General features: G+C 45.0%; 1 protein-coding gene and 1 long non-coding RNA gene across 2 annotated transcripts in view; one reads left to right on the forward strand and one right to left on the reverse strand.

The window, feature by feature from the left end:
• The first annotated feature begins 349 nt into the window (after window positions 1-349).
• LOC104683862 lies at window positions 350-2,764 on the forward strand. The gene is made up of 2 exons (XR_750860.4): window positions 350-1,097; window positions 2,214-2,764. It is a non-coding gene; the product is annotated as an uncharacterized LOC104683862 (long non-coding RNA).
• The window catches only part of CTDSPL2 (CTD small phosphatase like 2), a 31,571-nt gene continuing 11,205 nt past the window's right edge, over window positions 2,658-23,023 (reverse strand). The window contains exons 2-13 of the mRNA XM_039557440.1: window positions 16,983-17,191; window positions 13,555-13,693; window positions 11,771-11,920; window positions 11,107-11,319; window positions 10,312-10,390; window positions 9,939-10,050; window positions 9,019-9,105; window positions 7,804-7,866; window positions 7,630-7,709; window positions 5,479-5,605; window positions 5,120-5,215; window positions 2,658-4,668 (exon numbers count right to left, since the gene is read on the reverse strand). Coding sequence (XP_039413374.1) covers window positions 4,603-4,668; window positions 5,120-5,215; window positions 5,479-5,605; window positions 7,630-7,709; window positions 7,804-7,866; window positions 9,019-9,105; window positions 9,939-10,050; window positions 10,312-10,390; window positions 11,107-11,319; window positions 11,771-11,920; window positions 13,555-13,693; window positions 16,983-17,174 — 1,404 coding nt within the window. The 5' untranslated portion in view covers window positions 17,175-17,191 and the 3' untranslated portion in view covers window positions 2,658-4,602. The remainder of the gene's footprint in view (window positions 4,669-5,119; window positions 5,216-5,478; window positions 5,606-7,629; window positions 7,710-7,803; window positions 7,867-9,018; window positions 9,106-9,938; window positions 10,051-10,311; window positions 10,391-11,106; window positions 11,320-11,770; window positions 11,921-13,554; window positions 13,694-16,982; window positions 17,192-23,023) is intronic.

Raw genomic sequence — 23,023 nt, forward strand, 5'->3', positions numbered from 1 at the left:
GCACCGGCACCGGCACCGGCACCGGCACCGGCACCGGCACCGGCACCGGCACCGGGACCGGGACCGACATCCCGCTGCCCCGCAGGTCGGTGGCCCCCGCCCGCAGCCTCGGCTCTCCCGCCCTGCCCCGCCCCGCCCGGCGCTATCGCGGGGCCGCAGCCGCGGGAGCCGCCCCGGCGCTGCCCCGGCCCCGCCGCACGCACAGCCCGGGAGGGGAGGGGATCGGGGGAAGGGGGGCACGGCCCGGTTCGGCACTCGCGGGCTCAGGCCGGGCCCGCAGCTGCCACGCGCGGCGGTTCGGCGGCAGCCGGGACAGCCGACCCGCTCTGCTCCCGCCCCACACCGGGAACCGGCTGTGCCCGGGCAGGATCCTGGCGGGGGCACCACCAGTGCCCTGTGCTCCCGCCTCACAGCACCGCGCCTGGTCACGGCTTGGCCACGCCACGCTCAGGTTTATCCACATCAGGGTGCGAGGTTCTCCTTCCCTCTCTGTCCTATAACATCGAATAGAGAAAAGCTGGAAGTGTTCACTTCATCCACTTCACTGCCAGCTCCCAATTTCTGTGAGAATCTGAGTAAGTGGAAAAGGAGGATAGATTTTGTCTGAAGATAATTTAGAATGTGTCTTTCATATAACAAATGAATGACCTCTGTACACACCTGTATAAATCACACACGTGTCTAGGAAAAACACACAGAAAAAATAGACTTCTAAATTTATCATCCTTTTCCTGTTCTTCTCCATTTACCAGACAATAGAAATAATAACAGAGCTATACCTACGGATCAAACAATGTCACAAGTTATATCCTCGCCAAATCTACAGTTTCACAGGCTCAGGGTGCTGTGGGGATAATCACAAAATTGACAGGAATTGTGCAGTAATTTGGAATACATTACTATTGGAATATGTAATATGGAATTCTAACAATTTACATAGAACATTTAAATTTTTCCTTGACAGTAAAACACAGACACGATCTCTTTCCTTCCACTTCAAGGCTGAAAACTGACAGGAGCAATGTCTTCACTTACAGAAAACTGAGTCTCAATGAAGAATGATATCAGCTAAAAATCATAAAAACAGAATCCAGAGCGTAAGTATTTAATTAAAATCTTTGTGCTTCTGTAGACTAGAAATGATTGCAGAAGAAACAGAAATCCATAGCACAGGACTTCTCTTCCCATTATATTTTACAACATTTGGCCCCAGCAGTACAATGACATTTTTGTAAATACCAAGAACAAAAACCCCTCCTCCTCCTCCTGGTCCCTCTTGCCCGGGGGCTCGATGCTTTCCAGCTGCACCAATCCAGCCATCCACACGAGTGCCCTGGAACTCCAGTGTGCGACAGAGCAGCGCTGGGGAGGCAGACGTTGCGCTGTGAAGAGCTTTTGTCACCCACAGCACCCCCGTGAAGTTTGATTCCACATTTCAGGGCTTTTCCCAAACCTGATCCATCTGTTTGCCGTGAGACCTTTGGCTGACACCACTCGTGGTTTGGGAGATCCCTAATCCAGTCTTGAGACAGTCAGGCTTCCTGCTACACTCAAAAGCAATGAAAAATGTCAGGTGGAATGAATCCAAGGTGGGGGGAAGCAGTAGCACCAAGGTGAGGGCCATTCCAGCTACAGAGTGACTCCAGGAAAAACAAAGGACTCAACAGGTACTGCCACCAAAGGTCTGCGAGATGTTGCTGTGCTGCCAGAACCAAGGTGCTCCAACCTAGAACAGAATCGACAGGGACATGGAAAACAGGCACACACAACCCAGCAAAGACCACTTCAGAACTTTGGAAATAGGATGTTGTGCTTTCCAAAAGGACAGAAAACGGGAATCAGTGACCCAGCTGCACCATGCCCTGCTCGGGGGCCACAAACCACACTCAAGGCTCAGTAACACACCTGGCTGAGGCTCCCCCAGGCCTGGGGGTGGTTTTGGGGACACAATCTGACCCAGACCTTGGCACAGGAACAGGGAACTCCCCCTTGAGACAAACACAACAGAAATAAAACCTGTGAAAAACTCTGCTTCACACCAGAAGGGTTTGCAGGAGGCAGAACCACTCTGCAGAGTTCAGAGTGATAAACACCAGGCTTGCAGCACAGGAAAATATGAATATTTAATATGTTTACTAAGCAATCTCTGTCACTCCTGTTGTGCATCGATATAGAACTAAATCCCCTCGTTTACATTCGGGTTTCCCTCACAGATCTGATCAGCACAACACAGACACAGCTGGAAAGTGCAACATGCCTTTGGTTTCCTCAGCTCCGGAAGCACTTTTGGAATGGCTGGAGCCACAGAGGACCTGGGGATAAGGATGTTATTTGAACAGGTGAACATCCCATTACAGCTGGAAAAGGCCATGAACTAAAGCTGGGCTCATTCTGGCAGATCCATGAATTTTACAGCCATTCTGTGATGTCAAGAAATTGGGAGGAATCCCCCATTAGGCAAAGCTTCAGTGAACTCCTGAAGCCCCTCAGATTCAGATTTACATCATAAGGAACAACTGAGAAAGAGCTGGCAAACCAAGGGGCAGCTCCAACACAAGCTGCCCCCTTCCAGAGTCCATCCATCCATCTCTCCATCAGCACCACCACAGCCCCGGAGGCCGGGGCTGCCCAGGGGACACGGCTGCACCAAGCAGATGTAAAGGTAATGTTCTGTACATTTTATTTCAATAAAGACATAAGACAAACAGCGTAAAGATGCCCAGATGCCCTAAAGATAAATACATTTAAAAGATTCTCATTAAAATGAATCTGTAGTATTTCTTTCCTGCAAGCAAAATACCTTTCTTTAAATACAAAAAAAATCAGTATTCTGAATTGCAAATGTTTTCACTTTTTTGCAGAAAATCTGCCATGATGATTTTGTTTTTAATGAATAAGGATTTTCCACAAAACAGGCTTGCTCTACATGCTAAGTTTTAACAGTTCAGTGACACCATGTGCTAGCTACATACACAACAGATAATATAGTAAGAAAACACTCAACCTGATGAAAAGTTAAAATCTTCATTAATACACTGGAAAAAGTTGACATAACTCATGCCTTTTAAAATCAAAAATACAAAAATTAAATGTTTTGCTAAAAAGATTTTCCTTATTTTAAGGACTCATTTGAAAATGAAGCTGCATGTAATTTGTACAATAAAATTGTACAAGTAAACAGGTAATATACATAAAAAATTAATTGACATACTTCTCAATTATCAGCTGTCCACCTTTAATTTCCAATACTGTACTTTCTTATCAAGCATACAAAATAGCAAACTTCTCTTTAGAAAAAGTGCCGTTCTGTGACATCTTTTACACAAAACCAGTCCGAGCCTGTGGCATGGTAATGCAGTCGAGAGGCAAAGCTTCCTAACTTGTACAAATTCTACCTTCCATAAAAAGCCTCCGGAAAAGAAGATTCCCACCGCTATAAAAATATCACCTCCGGGGCGCTGCATTAGGAGCCACGGCCGGGCCTGTTCCCTCGGGAAACCAGTGGGATGGCAGGGGAGCCCTGCCCCAGAGAGGCTGATTGGAACCAGGAGTGTCACAGCGAGCCCAGCCCGGGCGGCGCCCCGAGCACGGAGCCCTGCCCAGAGGTGCAGTCCTGGAGCAAACGGGCAGCAGGAGCGGCCTCGCCGGACCTGCCAGGTGACCACGGCTCGTTCTGCTCCCAGGCCCGTGCACAGCAGAGTGTGAGGTATTCCTTGTCCATCGTGGTGCCACTGCCAGGTGTGCTCTGTCCGGAGTACGTGCCATCGCAATGGTTTAGAATATTCCGAATATTAGTAATTCTTATCTTCGTCTTATCTAGCCAGTCTCTTGATTTTTGAAAAGATTTCGACTACAGTAGAATATTACAGAAAGAAAATATAAATGCAGGGGGGTTTTTTTTTCTTTCTAAATGAAACTTACGTGGGCTAAAACTAGAGAATATTTTTAAACAAATATACAGGATGCAGGCAGACAAAGCAGGGAAACGGCCAGCCAACTGTTTAATAAAAAACTAACAAAATTTGGCTATTTCCAGAAAAACTATGAAGCGCCTCAACTAAAAGGAATGCATAATGAAATTCTAATCTAATACAGGTCAAAAATGTAAAAAGGTTATAAACCTTAACAGGAAAAATAAAACAACTTTTACTGGCCATTCCTGTTGAAATGAGAATCTTAAAAGTAACAGAAAAGTGGCTACAAACCCACTTAGAGCACCAAACAGAGAGAAAATCCGAGTCCATTTTCAATCTCTGTTGTATCATAAAATCCTGTGTTTCTACAGGTCAAACTGCTGGTGGCAGAAACAGAATTTTCTTTATAAACTGCAGATGTCCTGTACATAAAAAATTTCCTTGGAGTTGCACTAGTTCTAAAGACTTTTCTGTTCTAGCCTCCCTACTGCGGGTACTGGATTGTACTGATGGCGGCAACCTCAGGTGTAGAAAGTCTCTTTCTGTAACCCTTGATCATTGTTGGGCACCAAAGATAAGAAAAGCAAGACGGGGTACAAAAATGCAAAATTTCAACAGTAATGGCAATGTTTTGTATTAGTCCAACAGGGTCCTGCATTTCCTCCCCTCGGCAGTGAGAGCAAAGGCTTTAATCGGGGGGTAGCAAATCATGCAAGCGAAATCTGTCTCTGATGTGAGGTCGGACGTCTTCGTTCTGTGGGGGAAAGGGCAGGTTTAGGAGAATAAACACAGCCAGAAACCACACTGCAGCAGGGCTCCTTATCTAACACCCCTATTTTAATGTAACGAATATAAACCATGAATTATGTCATTCCAGAGACTTAGAGAAGTAACTCCATAGCATCCACAGCAGTTCAGGAGTAATTTATTTGCCTTTTAGGAATAAAGACACACAGCACAGCCAGCAACAGGCACTATGTTATCAAACTGCTCAGAGATTCCCAATTTCCTTAAGACTGATGTCGCAATCCCACAGCCCTGCATTTACAGCACAGTCAGCAACAAGTCCCCTTTTTGCTGTGTGAACACGTCCCTGAATCTTCATCAGCCTCTATCTCAGTGACTCAGAAAAGCTTACAATAGGTGAAAATATTAAAGGAGCTCACTGACAGTTTTGAGGAAGGCCACAGAAAGCAAACTCTTACCAGCTCTACGAGTTTCTCCAGAAATGGAATCAACTTTAGGAGTTCATTATCATTTTTATCCATGAACCAGCTTTCTATAGGAATTCCATTGGAAAGCTAAAGTTAAAATAGGAAAAAAAAACCATCAACACACGACTTATACTTAATTTGTCTACAAATATGACTTGTGAAATAGCATTTGGGGGGAAAATGTTTCAAGTTACAGATTTATGAGTATTGTTCCCACAGCTTGGTTTGCAAACTTCAATACAAATGTAAGCCCCAAACTTACATAAGAAGTGAAATCCAAGTGTGAGGTTTCCCTGTCTCCCCTCAGGAAGTTTGCTCCCTCTGAGGTGTCTCCCACCCCAGCCCCTCACCTGGTAAGCAAAGGCTTGCGGTGAATTGTCGATGATGATGGTTTTGGAGAGGTCTCTGCCCAGGATGTTTAAATCCTTGATGTAATTCCCTTGTACACACACACAATGCTCGCGGAAGAGTCGATGCCTGTCATTAAAGGGAAATACTCATTAATTAGACCAAGGACAACATCCACACTGCACCAGGAGCTTTGCCAAACGTTATCCAGTTTTTTCTCTTCTGATCTCCTGTTAGAGAATTGCACCCTTTTTCTGCTCTCTTTAGAGATTTTTACTGGTAAAATGTGCAGTTCAGGTGATTCTGCGCTAACCCAGTTCTGGGGGTGGGGGTTTGTATTTATTCAGGCTCTTCTTTCTGACCCCTTTCACAGACAGGCCGACAAAGGGACCCAGAACACCCCAAGGATCTGCTAAGCCCCAGGTGCTGCAGAGAGCCAGTTTACTGGGGTTTATCATCCCTTTATTCTGTCTCAGCCCTCACAGAACGGGGCCTCCCTGTGCCACCTCATGCCAGAACACAAAGTGTCACGAGGAATGTTTCCTTTTCTGTTACACCACTGCTGGCAATTAACCTATTTCAGTTATTTCATTTCAAAAACAAAGCCTTGGGGCCAAAACATCCCATCAACTCCTTCCCTTCCCACTAGTCTGCTCCCATGTAATTTATGAAAGAAGAAATGGACGGATTGACTAAAAGGACTCCGGTTAAAAAACCAGCAGGAATAAAACTCCAATTTCATGGCATATCCACAGAATTATAAATTGTAGGCAGATTTGGGGTTGCCCAGCTCTGTTGCAGAGCAGCTCCTTCCACGCTGCCTGTATTTTTAAATGGAGTGTTCAGAAGCTGTACATAGTGTGCCTAATTCCATGCAGGAGCTGAGTTCCCAACGTTGCCATGGAGGGAAATGAGCTGCTGCATTTATATATAGAGTGTGAGTCACACGTGTGGGGCCTGACAGGCACCTGGGGCTGGTGGCAGAGCTGGGACCAAGTCAGCTCAGCCACACCAACCCCAGACAAAGCCAGGGAGCACAGGAACATCTCTGCAGGCTTCTAGACCCGGTCTGGCTGCTTGTGCCATTGGCTCTTCCCAGTCCCAACACAGGAACAATCACAGTCCTGAACATTCACATCAGGTGTCTGGAGAAAGGTTTGCCACCCCACTCGTGTTCTGGAGTGCCAGTGCCTACCTGGGCACCATCCTCCGGGCTGGCACAGCCAGGTTCAGCATTCCAAGCACTGAGAGTACTCCCAGGTCTAACACAGTGGAAAGGAGGCACATTCTGTGCCTGGATTCTGTGTGTCACATAGCACAAGCAGTAAGACTGGCTCTGGGTAAAACTAGTGACAGTTTATCCTTCTGCACTTCAGGAAAAGGACTTGGGATGTGCCCACAGCACTGAGTGTAACGCTGGATAAACCCACTGCTTTTTCTTTGCGTGCAGCAAATGCAGTTTCATTGCAAAATGTACAACACACAATGCAGAGGTGGCTGTGCAGTGATGTCACACAGCTCTGGCATCACCAGGGAGGGGTTCCCTGGCCTGGGACACCCCACACAGGGGAAATCCCTGAGCAGAAATCAATTTGGGTCCAACACTGCAAGGTACAGTCCCCCTGCCAGATGAGAGTGACAGAATCTCACCCCTGGAATTTCCTTCTGCCTTAAGGAACTGGAAAAGCCAAACAATTCCCAACAAAGCTCACTACTGAGAAATGGAAAACCAAACCAGCTCTAATACAAAGCCAACAGACAAATGATTTTGTGATTGAATGAGAATTGAAAGCATGCTGATTGTAAAAGCTACACAAGTCACAATTTATAATAAATAACTGAAGTTTGAATAGTTTAAAAGTAATCAGATAGTCATTTCATTTCCTTTATTTGCAGTGTGTATTCCAAAGCACATTTTTGATCCCCAAGAGGTCATTTCCCATGAGCCAACCAAACAGAGAATGAATTGGTACAGGTTTTGGCCTGGGGTTATTTTATCACAAGGCACCAATTCCAGCACTTCAGTCCATTTTTCTCCCTCTCTTAGGAATCAGTCAGGGAGACATTGCAGTAAGGAACACGTCCCATCCCACTGGTCAGGCACAGGACTCAGTTTGCTCACAACAGGTTCGTGCACACTGTTCTGGTTTTACCTGACCAGCTGCTTTTTGGGGTCCAGGATGTTCAATAACTTGTCTGCATACACCTTCTTAGAAGCAGTAAACAGAATGATCTGGGGATTGGAGGGGAAAAAGTCACCACTGGAGGTACAAGTAAGTGGATACAATTTAAAAATGAAATTCAAAGGTGGTGTCTAATAGTTTTACCTCATAAATCTGAGACATACGTTCCAGGAACTCTCGGAAGAACGGCCTTAGCCGGACATACACCTGGAGCAGAGAGGGGCTTTAGCAAACATTCACAGTCCGCCAGCTATCAACCTCCCCACTAAATTACACTCTGTGCAGTGGAGGTGAAAATGAGCGTCAGAAATAAACAGCAAATACCAACTTCTTGTATAATAGCACCCCAGTGACAGCAATATTCCAGTAGCTCCCAGCCTGAGCAGCTCAGAGTGAAGGCGTAACACACTAACATCAGCCTTAACACAACTACTGGAAATTTGATGGAATTAGAAAAAAAAATTTAAAAATATAGAAGTTGGACAATCTCTAAGTTAAAAATGAAAACTGGTTGCTTTGACTAAACACCCTGACTCAGCTCTCACCAGCAGGGCAGCACCAGTTCAAGCCCTGGACACAAGAACTACATCCTCTTCTTAATAACCACTAACAATTACCTGAGCCTGGGGGTGTCAGAAGTGATCATAAAAAAAAGGCTTCAGTTGTTTCTAAATTTCCATAAACTCAACCTCCACCAGCACAGAACTGCGCACACAGAGAAATCATTCCCTGTAAGGAATTGTAGAGTCACAAGAGGACCCAGTCAGGAGGGTTCTGCCTCCCTCTGATTCCACTACAGAATTTGGGCTTGTGGGGAGGAGGTGCAGGGAGCTGCAGCTCCAGGCCTGGCCCAGGTTGTGTCTGGTTGTGCTGGGCAGCCCTGGCTGTGGCAGTGACAGCACATGGGGTGAGCAGAGCAGCCCCTGCTCTCTCCCAGGCTCAGAGAGCACCCACACGGAACTGCAGCTCTGAGGAGCTCCAGGAATATCAGGAGAGAAGGGAGGATATGGAGCTGCCTCTCATTTCACAGGGATTTCAGCTTTATCAATGGTTTAACAGCCACTGAGGAACAGGCTTGAGTTTTCCTTCAAATCACAGTACATCTCCACAAGGATTTGTAGTACATGAACTGACTTAGATCAAATTTATTGTGGACACAACCCAGTGACCAGGGGGGAAGAAAAGGGGAACAATTTAAGTGAATACAAAATTTCTTGCCAGATCTGACACCTGCAGTTTATCACCAGGCAGGTGTAAAATGCCAGGCCGCTGCTTCTCTCTTCAAACAAGCTGTGAACAACTACATCCAGCAAGGATTCCCACAAAGCAAAATAAAAAAGTTTGTGTTTTTCTATTTACCTGGTAAATGACATCTTGAAAAAGAACTGGAAAAGTGAGTGCAGCATCTTCTAATTCATTTAGACTACAGTGCACTAATGTTTCATCCTAGGAAAAAAATTATATAAAGGAAAAAAGAGTGTGAAAAAACAATGTTGAAAAGAAAAGTCGTTTTCTGCATTTTATGTTCATTTTAAGGCAGGTTTATTTAGAATGGAAAATGTACTTTTGTGCAAGTGCTGTCAAGACTGAAGAAAATTCTTAGGATGAATTTAACAGTTCATTATTGTAATTTTTTAAAATTTTCACTAAAATTGTGTGCTGGGGGTGTAATTATAAGGAGGTATTTTAATTTTGTAGGCTCTCCTCTCATTCAGTTCCAGCCTGTATCTTTCACTGTGAATAATCCACCCATTCCTACGATCACACAAAGACGGCCCAACTGATGCTGCTCATAAAATCACATCATCATTAACAGGGTCTGAAACAACTTTTGAAACAGAGACACTGAAACAAATCATCATAAAGACAAATATATTTTGTAAGAGTATTTCAAAAAGTGGATTTGTGCCCTTTAAGAATAAGAATGTTCTAAAAAGTAAAAATCTAATTTTTCATCAATCTTGATGCAAAACACTCGCAACTGAATTCTCCTCTTTATTCCATCTCATTTTTCCAAACTGGATTTAGGGAAGCTTTATGGGGACAGACAACTCTCTGTTTGAAACGTTAAAACTGTAATGCTTTTTTTTTAAAGCAGGATGTAAGTATTTGACAAATACAACACACATTCTATTCCTACCACAGTAAATTCTTTTTCAACTATTTTAAACTAAAATTACACAACATTCAACAGTCTTTTTGTTCAAAGCAAACATAACTGATTTCCACAAATAAGGGAACACCCCCCTGCTTTGGTTTGTGTTTATAAAGATATTTACCAAGTCTAGAACTAATGAGAACTCTGGTGTGCTTCTGGTTTTCAGTGGGAGAGCTGGTTTCCTGTTCAGCTGCTCTTCTGTTAGTGGGGGGACATGTTTGATGAAATAGTATCTGAAAATACAGATTTTGCTGTAAAAATGTACATTATTGAACTGCAATGTTGTAGCCCAACTAAATATTTGAAATATTTAAGGCTGCACAAAAAGTATTTTAAATTGAAATAAACCCCACATAAGCATACACTTTTTTTAAGATAAGAGCTTTTGGAGTTCATTATCATAGCATGAAAATGATACAATTTAAATAGAAGTATCTTAATTCAATACTCCAAATGATTAATTTACTATTTCTAGTACAAATACTGGCACTTACGGATCAAAAACTTCCCAGTCCTCTTCATAGGTGGCTTCTGCATGAGCTGATGAGTAGCCATTGTCTGGAGATACTGGTGCTGAAATTCAACGAAAATGACCAAAACAAAAAATAAAACAAAAAACCACAAGAGCTGGTCTTATTAGTGCAGTTCTTTTAAGTGACAATTTGCACTTGAGACACAAGGGGGAAACAAGCGATGAACTCTCCCTCCAGCCCCACCTCCCCTGCCAGGGGCTCTCCTGGGTTGGACCCAGAGCAGCCCCTCTGCTCAGAGGTCACATTTACCCCCTACTAAAAAGCTGCACATCTACCAGAGCTTGGAGGGTCCGGGGAGGGTTAAGGATTTGATGTTGCCCATGCACACAGAAACTCCATTTTATGGCTACAGTTTTTGTCAAAAAAATATGCTGTCTTCTGAAGAAAATACGGAAAATGAATGTAGGATCTGTGTGCTTCTCATTTCCCATGTGGTTCTACAAGATATCAAAATGTAGCCAATTTCTCTTTGGAGATCAGCAAGCCCAGAATGTGCAAGTTCAATGTTAACAATAATGCCTTTCCTCTGGAATCTCTGCTTCCACGGGAAGAAGTGTTACGAGGCCACCTGAGTTACACCAGGAATAGGTAAGTCTTGCCAAAACTGTGTCATTGGTGCATAAACCAGATTTGTCGATCAGCCATAAAAATCAGTATTAATGCTGTTTGTACGGCCCAAGGGAAGGGGGAATGGGAGTCCCTGCCAAGCGCAGGTGCTGACTCCCTGAAGCACCCTCTCTGTCCCCTGTCCCTTACCCGTGAGCGGGGGCAGGTCGCGGTCCCCCGGCTCCTCAGTGTCCCCCAGGCCGTTGTTGACAGCCCTGACCTGCACGGCCTGGCCGGGGAAGGCGGCGCCGTTGGTGGATGTGGCCGTGCTCGTTGTGATCTCGTCCACCTGCTCCATGTCCAGCTGCTTCACGATTTCCTCAGCTTCCACAGCCTGGCCCGGAGAGTCGGAGCCTGATGTTCCTGAGGGACATTTCCAAACACTCCTTACCTTTAGGCTGAGTTCCCTATCACAATGCTCAGACTCATTGTTAACCACACACACACAAAGTCTCAGAATAATTAAAGGTAATTGCACTGATTCATGCCACAAAAATAAGAACCAAACTGAAGACCATGACAAATGACTTTAAAACATGTTTGGGACATGGAACATAATCCCTTTTTTTTTCCTTCTCCTTATTTTCTTTTTACTGAAAGGTGCACCACTAATACACCTATGAAAGAAATGTTCTAATGCTTGTAAGCTTATGGCTTCTTTCATTAACGATCAACCCATCTAGGAAATAAGGAGCCTTTTACCTGGCAGCAGTGACTTGGTTTGTAAACCAGAATGAAAAGTGTACTGCCACTCAAACCACTCAAATCTGTCACACTCAGCTTTAAAACTATTGGCTTCTTTAATAATACTCACCATTTTTATTTGCTGGTGAAAAAAAATTGAAAACAGGAGAAAATATGGTTCCCAGTAATGTTGTTCGTGGGGGACTGCCTGTGGTAGGGTTATCTTCCAATTTTCCATTTTGCTTTACGTGTTGGTTCGTCATTTCATAACTTCCAGCTTCTGGAAAAGAAAAGATATGAGTTTTAACACCACCCAGCTGGGTTTCAGTTGCATCTGTTCCCTTATGGTCAAGCATTTGCACTCCAGGAGTGAACTCTTGTTCATGGCTCAGCTGGGTCCATGAGAGTCAGCGACTTTCTACCAGCATAAACCCAAAAATATCCATTCTCAACACCATCTGAAGCTTCTCTCCAGATGAGGCAGCACTCCTTGTTCAGATAAATAGCAGAGGTGTAAATCCTCTCAGTGATTCGGTGGGAGGCAGCCCCGGAGCCGCCGTGCCCTGGCAGAGCTCGGCGTTTTCAGTGCCAGGACTCCACTAGAGGGAGGCACGAGAAAGGGTCAGAACTGCCTGGCTGAGCCTCCCTCCCTCCCAGCTGCTCCAGGGTCCATCGTTTGTTACTCTCCACACACTCACACAGAGGCACAAACACTACTCGGAAGGGAAAGAACTGTCAGTTGTTATCACAGATAACAAAGGACAGAATTAAATAAACATCCATGTTACAGATCTGGCATGTAACAAGGGTTACCTCTAAATCTTAGGTATGGGTATGTACATCCCAAAACTCAAATCCCCATCTCATGGCTGAGGGCCAAGGCAGTTCTGAGACTGAGATGAAGGAGAATTATTTCCTTCACAGCACTCAGGCTCTGAGATGTCTGTCCATATGGGAGAGAGTGAATGGATTTTGTGCACATGAGCTGAGACCCCCCCTGTCAGCTGAGCCTGATGGAGCTGCTTGAGGACTTCACACAGCTCTGGTTTGTGAGGTGTGCCAGCTGCAGCTCCAAGCCCTCCCTAACAGGGAATATTTAATGAAGAACTTTTATCCCTGTAACAGTGACAGGAGCTCAGGGTGCTCTGTGTGCACCCAGGATACCACAGTCACAAGATGGCTTGGGTTGGGTGGGAAGGGACCTTAAAGCCCATCCAGTGCCACCCCCTGTCAGGGTAGGGACACCTTCCTTGCCCTGTGCTCCAAGCCCGGTCCAACCTGGCCTTGGACACTTCCAGGGATCCAGGGGCAGCCACAGCTTCTCTGGGAACCTTTGCCAAGGCCTTGCCACCCTCATAGTTTCCTTAGAGAGGAAGCTTAAAACCCAGGTTTTTATGTCAGACTTGGAACCACAGGTGATGTTTTAAGTATCAATGACAATTTTATCATGTCATGAATAAAGATATTCAAGAGGAGAATTTTCACAGGGAAAGGGGAATCTCCATCCTTAGAGAGATACAAAACTTGCCTGGAGAAGGACACCTGGTAACTTCCGCAAAGGTCAAGAGTTGGGAGGTCACGTTTCACATGTTATTTGTGAGAAAATGGGAGAAGAGCTAAATCAAATTATTATGGGACTTTGAGAATAATAATTTAAAAAAAAAAAAAAGCTAAATTAGGTCCAAAGTAGCTGTTCTCACAGAGATACACTGCATGTGTCTGGGGTGTGATGGAAGTGTTGCTCACACCCCTGGAAATCCTGTTTTGCTATGATTAGCTCAACCCTGCTCTCACTGAAGTCAGTCAGAACCCCCAACAACCTCCCCCACTGCAGAACTGCCCTGGATCAGTGCACAGCTGGGAGATTAGAGAATTCCCACTGCACTGCAATGCACAATGTGAGGATTTACCGACCTCCATTCATCTGACTTTTCCGCCGCACTCGCGAGAGCTGTTTGTTGGGCTTCTCTCCTGTCTGAGGTGTGGATGTGATCAAGTTGTTATCAATATCCCGGTCAATCCGACTCCTTTTGGTAGGATTTTCTCTTTCTTCCTTAAAATAGAAAAGAGGGAAAAAAGAAACATACTGAACAGTGCCTCTTTTTCCATGGAACAGACCAGAGAATGTTATCTCCTGGAGAAAGTTCACCAAAGGTCCCTTTACTGCTCCACTTCCAGATGAAAAACATGCAACATACATCTGGCCAGCTGGGATTTTACATTGACTTTGAACTAAATCAAAGTATGGGGAATGAAAACTGTACATGGAGCTGCTGTAGTTGAAAAATTGTCTTTACAGACAATCTATAAATATTTCAGTGCTGCAGAGGCTGGGAAATGCAGAGACAAAGCAACTAAAATTACTTGAGATTTGATTTCTTTGCCTGTTAAATAAACAGGAGGTGAACTGCCCAACAATATCCAATGTGACAATCCATATCAGTACAGAGCAAAACCCAGCTGTGAGAAATCCAAGGATTCTCCTTACCTGGAAGTAAGTGACTGCTCTTCCCTGCAGCACTCATGGCAATGAGACAGAACCAAACAATTCCGCACATTTTCTGTGCACAGCTCTATGTGCAGGCACACGTTTCTGACAGGTTTCTGCCCCTTTTCCCCCAAAACACCTACTACAACTCAATAAAATGTAAATCTGAAATCTAAAGCATGATCATCAAGAGTACCCTGAACTGTGTGAGACAAGGCAAAAGTAACCCAATTGAATAACAAATAACAAGGCCACAGACAATATCAAAGTTAATTAAAATTTTAATTTTAGAATTACAATATTACCTTGCTGGAGCAGCAGTTTCACATCTTTAAAAAGAAAAAACAGTTTGCGTGCTCCAAAAAACAGTAAATAGAAAATTCAGAAAAATTAATCTAAAGCCCCTGCTGTAACAGCAGCTAAAGGAAATACCAACATGGGGAGGTACTGAGAGTCACAGCAGAAGACAGGAGAACACCACTGATCCCACAAACCTTCTGCTTGACCAACAACCTTGGTGAAAACAACCTAATTACTAACACCTAGAATTAGTAATATTGTATATACCATAATCCATATATTGAGAGGAAACAGATAAAACTGATCAAAAGTAAGGAAAAACATTTCCAGGTTATTCTGGAGAAAACAACCAAAGAACTTCATTAACTTGGAAAAGCTATCCCTTGGCCTTCATAAATGAGGTGAGCTCTCATCCTGCCCTATGGAGAACAAGTGTAGAGAAGTTACAAAAATTCCAGTGAAATCAGGAAAACTTGTCGATGGGATCAGAGGCAGGAAGACCCCACTCCCTCTGGAGATCCCTCTGATCCTGCAGAAGAGGATCCAGCTCAGCAGGAAGCTCACACTGCTGTGCTCACAGTGTCCCGGGGAAGGGAATTCAGGTGAAGTGGGATGAAATGTTACTGGGCTGCTTGGTTTATCCATGGAAAATGTTGCTGCAGAGATGTAGAACTGAATATACCCACTGTATGTATTTACAGAGCCATCTGCTGGAATTCTGTCACTCCCCTGTCACCTGTGACATCACACCTGTGCCATAAGGGACATGGCAATGCCACAGGGACATGAACATTTATCTGCTTTTGGGTGTTTCCAGAGGCCAGGAATGTGCTAAGGACTGGCCTGAATTGAGACTGGGAATAACAACAGACATTTGAAGTCATGGTCAGATAAATGACCTGTGACTATGATGGAAATTGCCCAGACACACATTATGGGGACATTGACTGCCATAAATCCACAGAACCCCAGAGGTGTCTGAGACTTTCCCTCCCCACGGCCAAACTCTGGGGTATCCAGAGAGCGGTGCCGTTCCCATGGCAGCCCCAGGACGAGCTGGGGAAGTCAGCAGGCTCTGGAAGCCGGCCTGGCAGAGTCACTGGCGGGCCATGCTCAGGCACTGGAACCATGCCAAGGCCTGCTACAGGCACGGGAGAGGACGGGGGAGGGAACAGCACAAAAATGGGGGCATTTCATGACAACAAACCTGACAAGAAAAAACAGAATGGAAAGTAATCTCTGGATTTGGGAGAGGAAGAGAAGATGGGAAGGAAGGAAGTTCACAAAACCTTAAAGAGACATGGAAAAGGAAAACCAGACATATTTCCCTTATCTAAAAATTCCAATGTAAACTTTTTGCTTAGATTTGAGTGCAGAGGTTTTGCAACCAAAATGTTGCACTCCTGAGATCCAACAGAGATACTGATTGTAAAATAGATCAATTATCACAGTTTAATAAAAAAAACCTGGAAGCAGATTTAACCATTAATTTTTGCTGAGATATTTCTTCTTTAGTATTTCACTGTTTCTAGGACAGGTTGTTTTGGTTTAACATGTCATGAAATACTCAATTTCGCTATAATTTTAACAATTCAAGAATATAGTGTTACATTATTAGGATTATTTGAACTTCAACTTGTTACAAGTTATTGTTTCAACACTTAGTTCAAACCCGAGAAAATACTTCTGAATTTATACCAGATTTTTATTTATCATGTAGCTGATCTGGGATACATTGTAAATTAGTTACAACTTCTTGGCTAATCTTTCAAATCTGCAGTTACATAATGCCAGCATCTAAACTGCTGGGACAGAATGATGAGGGGTTTTTAACTGGCCTCCATCTAGAGAAAAAATGCCAGTTTTTGAAGCAATTGCAAGATTACATTCAGCCTATCAAAGTTTTATATATGTGTGTGTGTGTGTATTTTTTGCCCTCAAATGTCCATGCAGCACATGCAACAGGTGTTCACATGGGCAGATCAGTAAAGCTCAGCCTTCTGGCTGGACCAAGACATGAGATTTTGTGGTTTTCCCCAACAAGATCTGGATGTGATGCTCCAAGCAGGGCAGTGCTCGCTGCAGGAATCACTGAGCAGCTGCATCTAATCCATGGCACTTGGATTTGTGAGGTTTGACCTTCATTGATTAAATGACACCTAAACAGTTTTGAATAAAATTGCCAGAAATAGTCAACAAATTTATGCCTACAGACTGGCTTTTCTAAGTTGTCAGTACTGGTAATTCCTTGAATCTGGATTTGAGGAATCCTTAAAATAGAAATTAAAAAGAATGTACTGAATTTATTTGACATTTTTACAAAGAAACACCAGATAATAAATCTTGTGATTTATTGGACTGTTAACTACGCCTACAATTGACTCCTGAAGGTTTCAAAGTCTGCTTTACCTGACATAACTCACAGGCACTTGTTGCCTTCAATTCTTTTATGTTTTGCTTCCACCCCATGATTAATTCTTAACAGAACTGGTTTTCAATCAAATTTGAAGTGATTATGACTTAAAAGTAAAGCAGGAGCCCACAGCTGGCGTACCTTGGGTGTGCTTCCTTTAATGAATTTTTTGATTGAAGACAAGAGGCCCGTCTCATTTTTGGGTGGTTTTCCCCCGCCGCCAGGTAAGGGCTCCTCCACCTCCGAGTGTTTCCGCTTGGCCCGCAGTGCCCGCTGCGTGTGGAGCTGGTTGGACTGCTGGGAAGCTTTCCGTGTCCTCAGCCTCATCTTCATGGGTACCACATGGAAAGCTATAAAAGGAAAAACCAGGAATACTTACTCATTGAGGAAACATATTAAGCTGCAGCTCCTGAAACCAAGGAATTACATAACGCTGGTGGTGCTGTGCCGAGCGCTCCCCTCCCGCCGCACGGCTTCACTTACAGCACAGGGGAGCTATTTCAGTGAGAGCACCACACTGCTAGAGGAACAAATGGATATAATCTGGCCATGGATACAGCACCCAGCACATCAGTGAGTCTGGCATAACCCTCCAATCCGAGTGGCGGGGAGGAAAAACCTACCTGCTCAGAATGACAGAACTATCTAGGGTGGAAAGGACCTCTTGGATCATCGAGTCCAACCTGCGAACAATCACACCTTGTCAACCAGGAGGGCGTCAACTACCTTGATGAAAGGATTGATTGTAGGGTGCCTGTTGTCTCCAGCCCCAAATGACTGGACTCTGTGACCCAGAAGTCCTTCCCTCTCTGTGTTCCTCAAAATACTTCATTGCAAGTCTCCACATTAAATTTGAGATGAGGCATAAATCTAAATTCCTGTCAAGTGCTCACAGAAGGAATCATGAGTCTGTGCACTCAGTGTGGGTGAGGACAGAGCAGCTCTGAAAAGGAACCCAAACTGAGCTTTAATAGAGCTGAGTTTGGGATTCACATCAGACCTTGGGAACACTCATGCAAGGGCAGTATTTATTAAAGCAGAGTAAAAGGCCATTCCAGGGAATACATCCCATTTATCTCCAGCCTCCAAGTGTGCTGCTGGTATTGTGACACCCAAGCCTCAATGTCACTGTTCTCCGGGCTGGGGACGTGCCTTCTGCAGCTGCCCAGAGCTGGGCTGGTTGGAAGGGGACTCCTCGCACTTAAAATCATTCTTATGATGAATCAGGAGCAGAAAAATGAAGTAGCAAGAAATCCATCTGTGGTGTAATGCACAGAAATACTGGAAAGAAAGTAATTTGCCTTTCCTAGCTGAAATCATGACAAAAAGCAGGTTTTTAAAGAAAATCGTATGCTTATCCCGACAGGAATCAGTGCCTGCCTTTCTGGAGTCCATTTAGGGTAGATCTGATTGCTGCATAGACAGAATAAATACAGCATTTAACATATAAGTTGCCTTTCTGGAGTCCATTTAGTGTGGATCTGATTGCTGCAGAGACAGAATAAACAATCTGCAACATTTAACATATAAGTAATGTCACAACAGGCATGTTGTTTAGGAAAAGGCAACGGCGGCAGTGGGATGAGTCACAGACTGGGAAATACTGTAGTACTTTTGAAAACCAGTCCAAAACCTGTTACACAGCTGTGTTTGTTCCCAGGTAAATCTCAATCTCACACAAAGGTGTTGCAGCTAACGAGGAATGACCCAAGTACTGACACTGCTCTCAGACTTAGCAGGTAAAGTACTCCGTGGGTATTGCCAAGGGTGAAACATGATGTTACACAGAATTACTACATGGAATATTCACTGTAACTGCCAGCAAACATGGGGGGTCATTTTCCACAGGTCCATACTCAGCATTTTCCATCAGTGGTCAATACAGCAACATACATACAGGCAGTTCAGTCCAACCATCCCCACCACTCACCCATGTCCCCAGGTGCCACATCCACACAGCTGTTAGATCTCTCCAGCAACAGGGTCTCCAACACTGCCCTGGGCAGCTGTGCCAGGGCTGGACAGCCCTTTCCATGAAGAAATTTTCCTTGATATCCAACCTAAACCTCCCCTGGCACAGCCTGAGGCCATTTCTTGTCCTGTCCCTGTTCCCTGGAGCAGAGCCTGACCCCACCCTAGCCGTCCCCTCCTGTCAGGAACTTGTGCAGAGCCAGAAGGTCCCCACTGAGCCTCCTTCTCTCCAGGCTGAGCTCCCCCAGCTCTCCAGCTGCTCCTCACAGGATTTGTGTTTCAGATCCTTCCCCAGTTCTGTTGCCCTTGTCTGGACACACTCCAACACCTCAATGTCCTTGCTCCTGCTCCCTCCTCATTTCTTTCCCACATTCACTTCAGATCTTGTCTCCTCATCAGAGACCTGACCAGCTCACTGAGCTAACAGGGGCAATTCCTTAATTTTTACACCATTAAATTAGTTTATAAGGGGAACCAGTGGGCATCCGAGCAATGCAACAGAGCGTCAGCAAGGGACGCAGCTGGACATCACACAGCCCATGGAGATGGTGGATTCTGGACAGCTGGACAGGACAGAGTCCAAGGATAGCAGGAAGGCAGCTGGGAGTCCCAGGAGGCTCCGTTCCCAGAGCACTCACCGTGGTGGAGCAGTGGGCTCAGGGCGAGCCCGATGCCCTGCAGAGGTGGGCAGCGTGTGTGTGTGTGTGGGGCAAGGCTCCAGCCATGGCACATGGAACAGGCACATCCAGCTGACTTCTGGGATCTGCCAGTGATGTCACGGAACCACTGAGCTTGGACAAGACCATTCAGACCACTGAGTCCAACCATCCCCCGGCACTGCAAGGCCACCATAGCCCATGTCCCCAGGTGCCACATTCACAGGGCTGTTAAATCCCTCCAGGGATGGGGACTCCACCACCAGCCTGGGCAGCTGTGTCAGGGCTGGGGAACTCCTCAGTGAAGAAATCTTCCTTAATATCCAACCTGACCCTCCCCTGGTACAACTTGAGGCCGTTTCCCCTCATCCTGTCCTTGATCACTGTGAGCAGAGCCCGACCCCCCCTGGCTGCCCACTCCTGTCAGGGAGTTGTGCAGACCCACAAGGTCCCCCCTGAGCCTCCTTTTCTCCAGGCTGAGCCCCCCCTGCTCCCTCAGCTGCTCCTGGGGCTCCAGCTCCTCTAGGTCTCTCTTGCTGGGAGGGGCCCCCAGCTGCCCCCAGCACTGGAGGTGTCCCAGCAGTGACACCTCAGGGGACGGGCCCTGCCCGGGGCCTGTGCCCACACTGCTGCATTGGCCACACTAAACAAATGCAAAAATGAATTAAAGAAAACTGTAAAATGGGGAGACTGACACTAACAAAATTCCAGTGTGGTAATGAAAATATTACTTCAGATTTGCTCTAGTTTAAGTTGCCTGATTTTTCTAGAACTGAAAAAAATACCAGTTAGACAAAAGATGAACCAATTTAATATTTATCAATGGTGAGTATATATTTATCCAGCAGGGAAACGTTCAGCTCCTCTGTACAGCCCTGCCAGGGACTCCTTTGGCTCACTGCACATCCTGGGTATCAAGCCTGGGGTTATAAATATCTCTAATGGACTTAGCAACAGGTACCTACAATCCTCTCAGAGACAGGAGTTTGTTTTCCTAGTACTGGATCCAATTGGCGGGGGAGTTTTTATTGAATTATAGTCGTGGTTCTTTCCTGAACCAGGCTACAAAACTTAACACAGTCAAAATAATCAAGTCTAAACACGTAGGAGAATTTCCTTCCTCAAACCTGTGGGATTTGGATTTCCCCAGCACGTGCCATCCCTGACAGGCCCCACGGCACAGCCAGGTGACCAAGGACCTGAGCCCAGGCTGGCACTGCCTCTTCCACTGTGCCAGGGAGTTTTGCTAAGGGAAATCAACTCCCCAAAACCCTTCTGTCTTCAATTACTTCTACACTTATAATAAACCCAGAAAGAGTGTGGGGAAAAAAAAGGAAAAACCTTGTTCTTCAAGAGAGAATTACATGGCAAAGAAGGACTAAAAGGAATATCCAATCAATAATTTGTGGGACAGGAAAATAAAATGTAGGAGCTCTTAAAAAGCAGCAGCTGAAGGAGCTATGGCTGCAATAAATTCCATTTTCCTGAGTCCACACACACCAAGTGTCAGGCTCCCTACCTTGTGAATACTGTTGTTATTCCACGCACAGGTACACTGTACTTACAGGAAAGAAATTCCTGTGAATGACTCATATTTCCAACTGAGAGCACACCTCCATGGAATCTGCAGTTAGGGATGGTTTATTTCCCACATATGACACTGCTGTTTTCTCTACTTTTCCCCAAACTATTAAAAGGAAAATTAGGCAAGGCACATCTAATTACAGGGTTTAGGGCTTTCTGATACAGGAAAAAGTTGAAGATGGTAAAGGAACAATGGTGAAGAACAATAGGAAGAGATAAGTGACAAGAAATTTTAAAATTATAGTGTTGAACAATTTCTCCATTCAGTTTGGCACTCAGGAATAACACTGCACTGCCACCACAGAAATCAATCTATCCCAAGCCTCCACACCACAAGAGCTCCAGAGGATTCAGACACCGTGAACATGTCCGGAGTGTGACTTTGGTGACAGCAACACAAAGAGGTGAAAAAGTTCTATTTATTTATGTGGGCTTTTTCTTGGAACATTTTTTACACAAAGCCAAGAAAGTAAATAGTTTTTTAACATTTTTTAAATTTTGAGCAAGAGCATCAATGCACAGTGTAAACAGAGATGGAGACGTGACCAACTGCACAAAGCTGTGACCTGTCCCCAGATTTAACAGCTGTGACAACTGAGGGGTTTGAAATTGAGAGAGTGGCAGGTTCAGTGTCCCACTCCCAACCAGCCCAGCTGACACACACCTCCCTGCTGAGATGATGTGTGTTTCCTTCAGTCATTGCTGGATCACTGGGCAGATCCACAGACAGAGGAACCAAGACCAGATATTTTGTTCGGTTTCCTTTCAAACAAGTAATACCAGAGGTGTTTCGTTAACACAGTTCATGGCTGCAATGTGACCCAGATTTCAGGGTGAGGAAACATCCCAAGGAGGAGATATGCTCCCAGAGCTGGCTGGGATCCATTCACACGGTGCTCAGGATGCTTTCAGGAAACACAGATCCCTTGCTGGTGTCCAGACACCCCTGAGCCACCACAGGGAAGGGCCACGTTGGCAGGGCTGTGGGGACAGAGAAGCGTGGGCCAAACAGCAACCGTGGTGTATCCACCAAAGCCAAGGGGAAGGACTGGCAGGTAAAGCCCCTCACCCAGGTAGGCCCCAAAGCACTTCACACACCTCAAGGAAATACTTTTTGTTAGTTCAAGATGTTGAGACTCTTCCCCCTCAACAACTCTTGGCCTTTTTTAACCAACTTATCCTCCTTCCCTAGAAAATTACAGCCATTTCATGTCACTCCAGCGGATGTATTTTCCAATGTACTGCACTATTTGCCACTCTTCTCCAATGTTTAGGTGTGTTTTTCTGCCACTGCAGAACTGAGAGAGCAATAAACCAGGAAACCCTGACTCAAAGGAGTCTGGAAGTGATGCTAGTCTGGGGTAGGTAAAAACAAAATAAAAAGATGCTGATTTATTAAAATAGCAAATCACCCAACATGTCCTATTCAAATGTTGATGCTGGGTTATGAAATCTGGATAAATGTATAAAGCTCCATCAAAAGTTCCATCAAAACAAAGTGAGGAATTACAACTACCAAAGGTGCCTCTAAATTCTCCCTGTTTAACTGAAAGCCTCTTTTCTGCTCCTCCCCACCTCCCAGGGCACTAAATCATTTCCACCTGAAACAGAATCCTGCTTGAAATCCTTGGTCTTCAGTCACCTTGTTCAAACCCTGATCCCTCAGGACATCTACCTTGTGTTCACTTCTACTCTCCCAAAGTTTGAGTATCTTCCCTAAAACAAACATGTCCTTAGAAGGATTTTGCCAAAGGAGGATGGCAACTTTTTATAATTGGCCTCAACAGAAAATAGATCTTTTGTTCCTTTATTTTTCTGCTCTACCCATCATATTTCTGTTTTGCCATTGCTTTGCTAGTGAGGCTTTGTTTTGATTATACCAAACGCATTTGGAACTGAAAGTTTATTCCCTCCCAGCCAAGATATTTTTCTCTTTGCACTGAGGGTGCATGCTGGTAATTAATTCAGGCT

This window comes from Corvus cornix, chromosome 10 (assembly GCF_000738735.6).
Source record: "Corvus cornix cornix isolate S_Up_H32 chromosome 10, ASM73873v5, whole genome shotgun sequence".
NCBI classification, from domain to species: domain Eukaryota; kingdom Metazoa; phylum Chordata; class Aves; order Passeriformes; family Corvidae; genus Corvus; species Corvus cornix.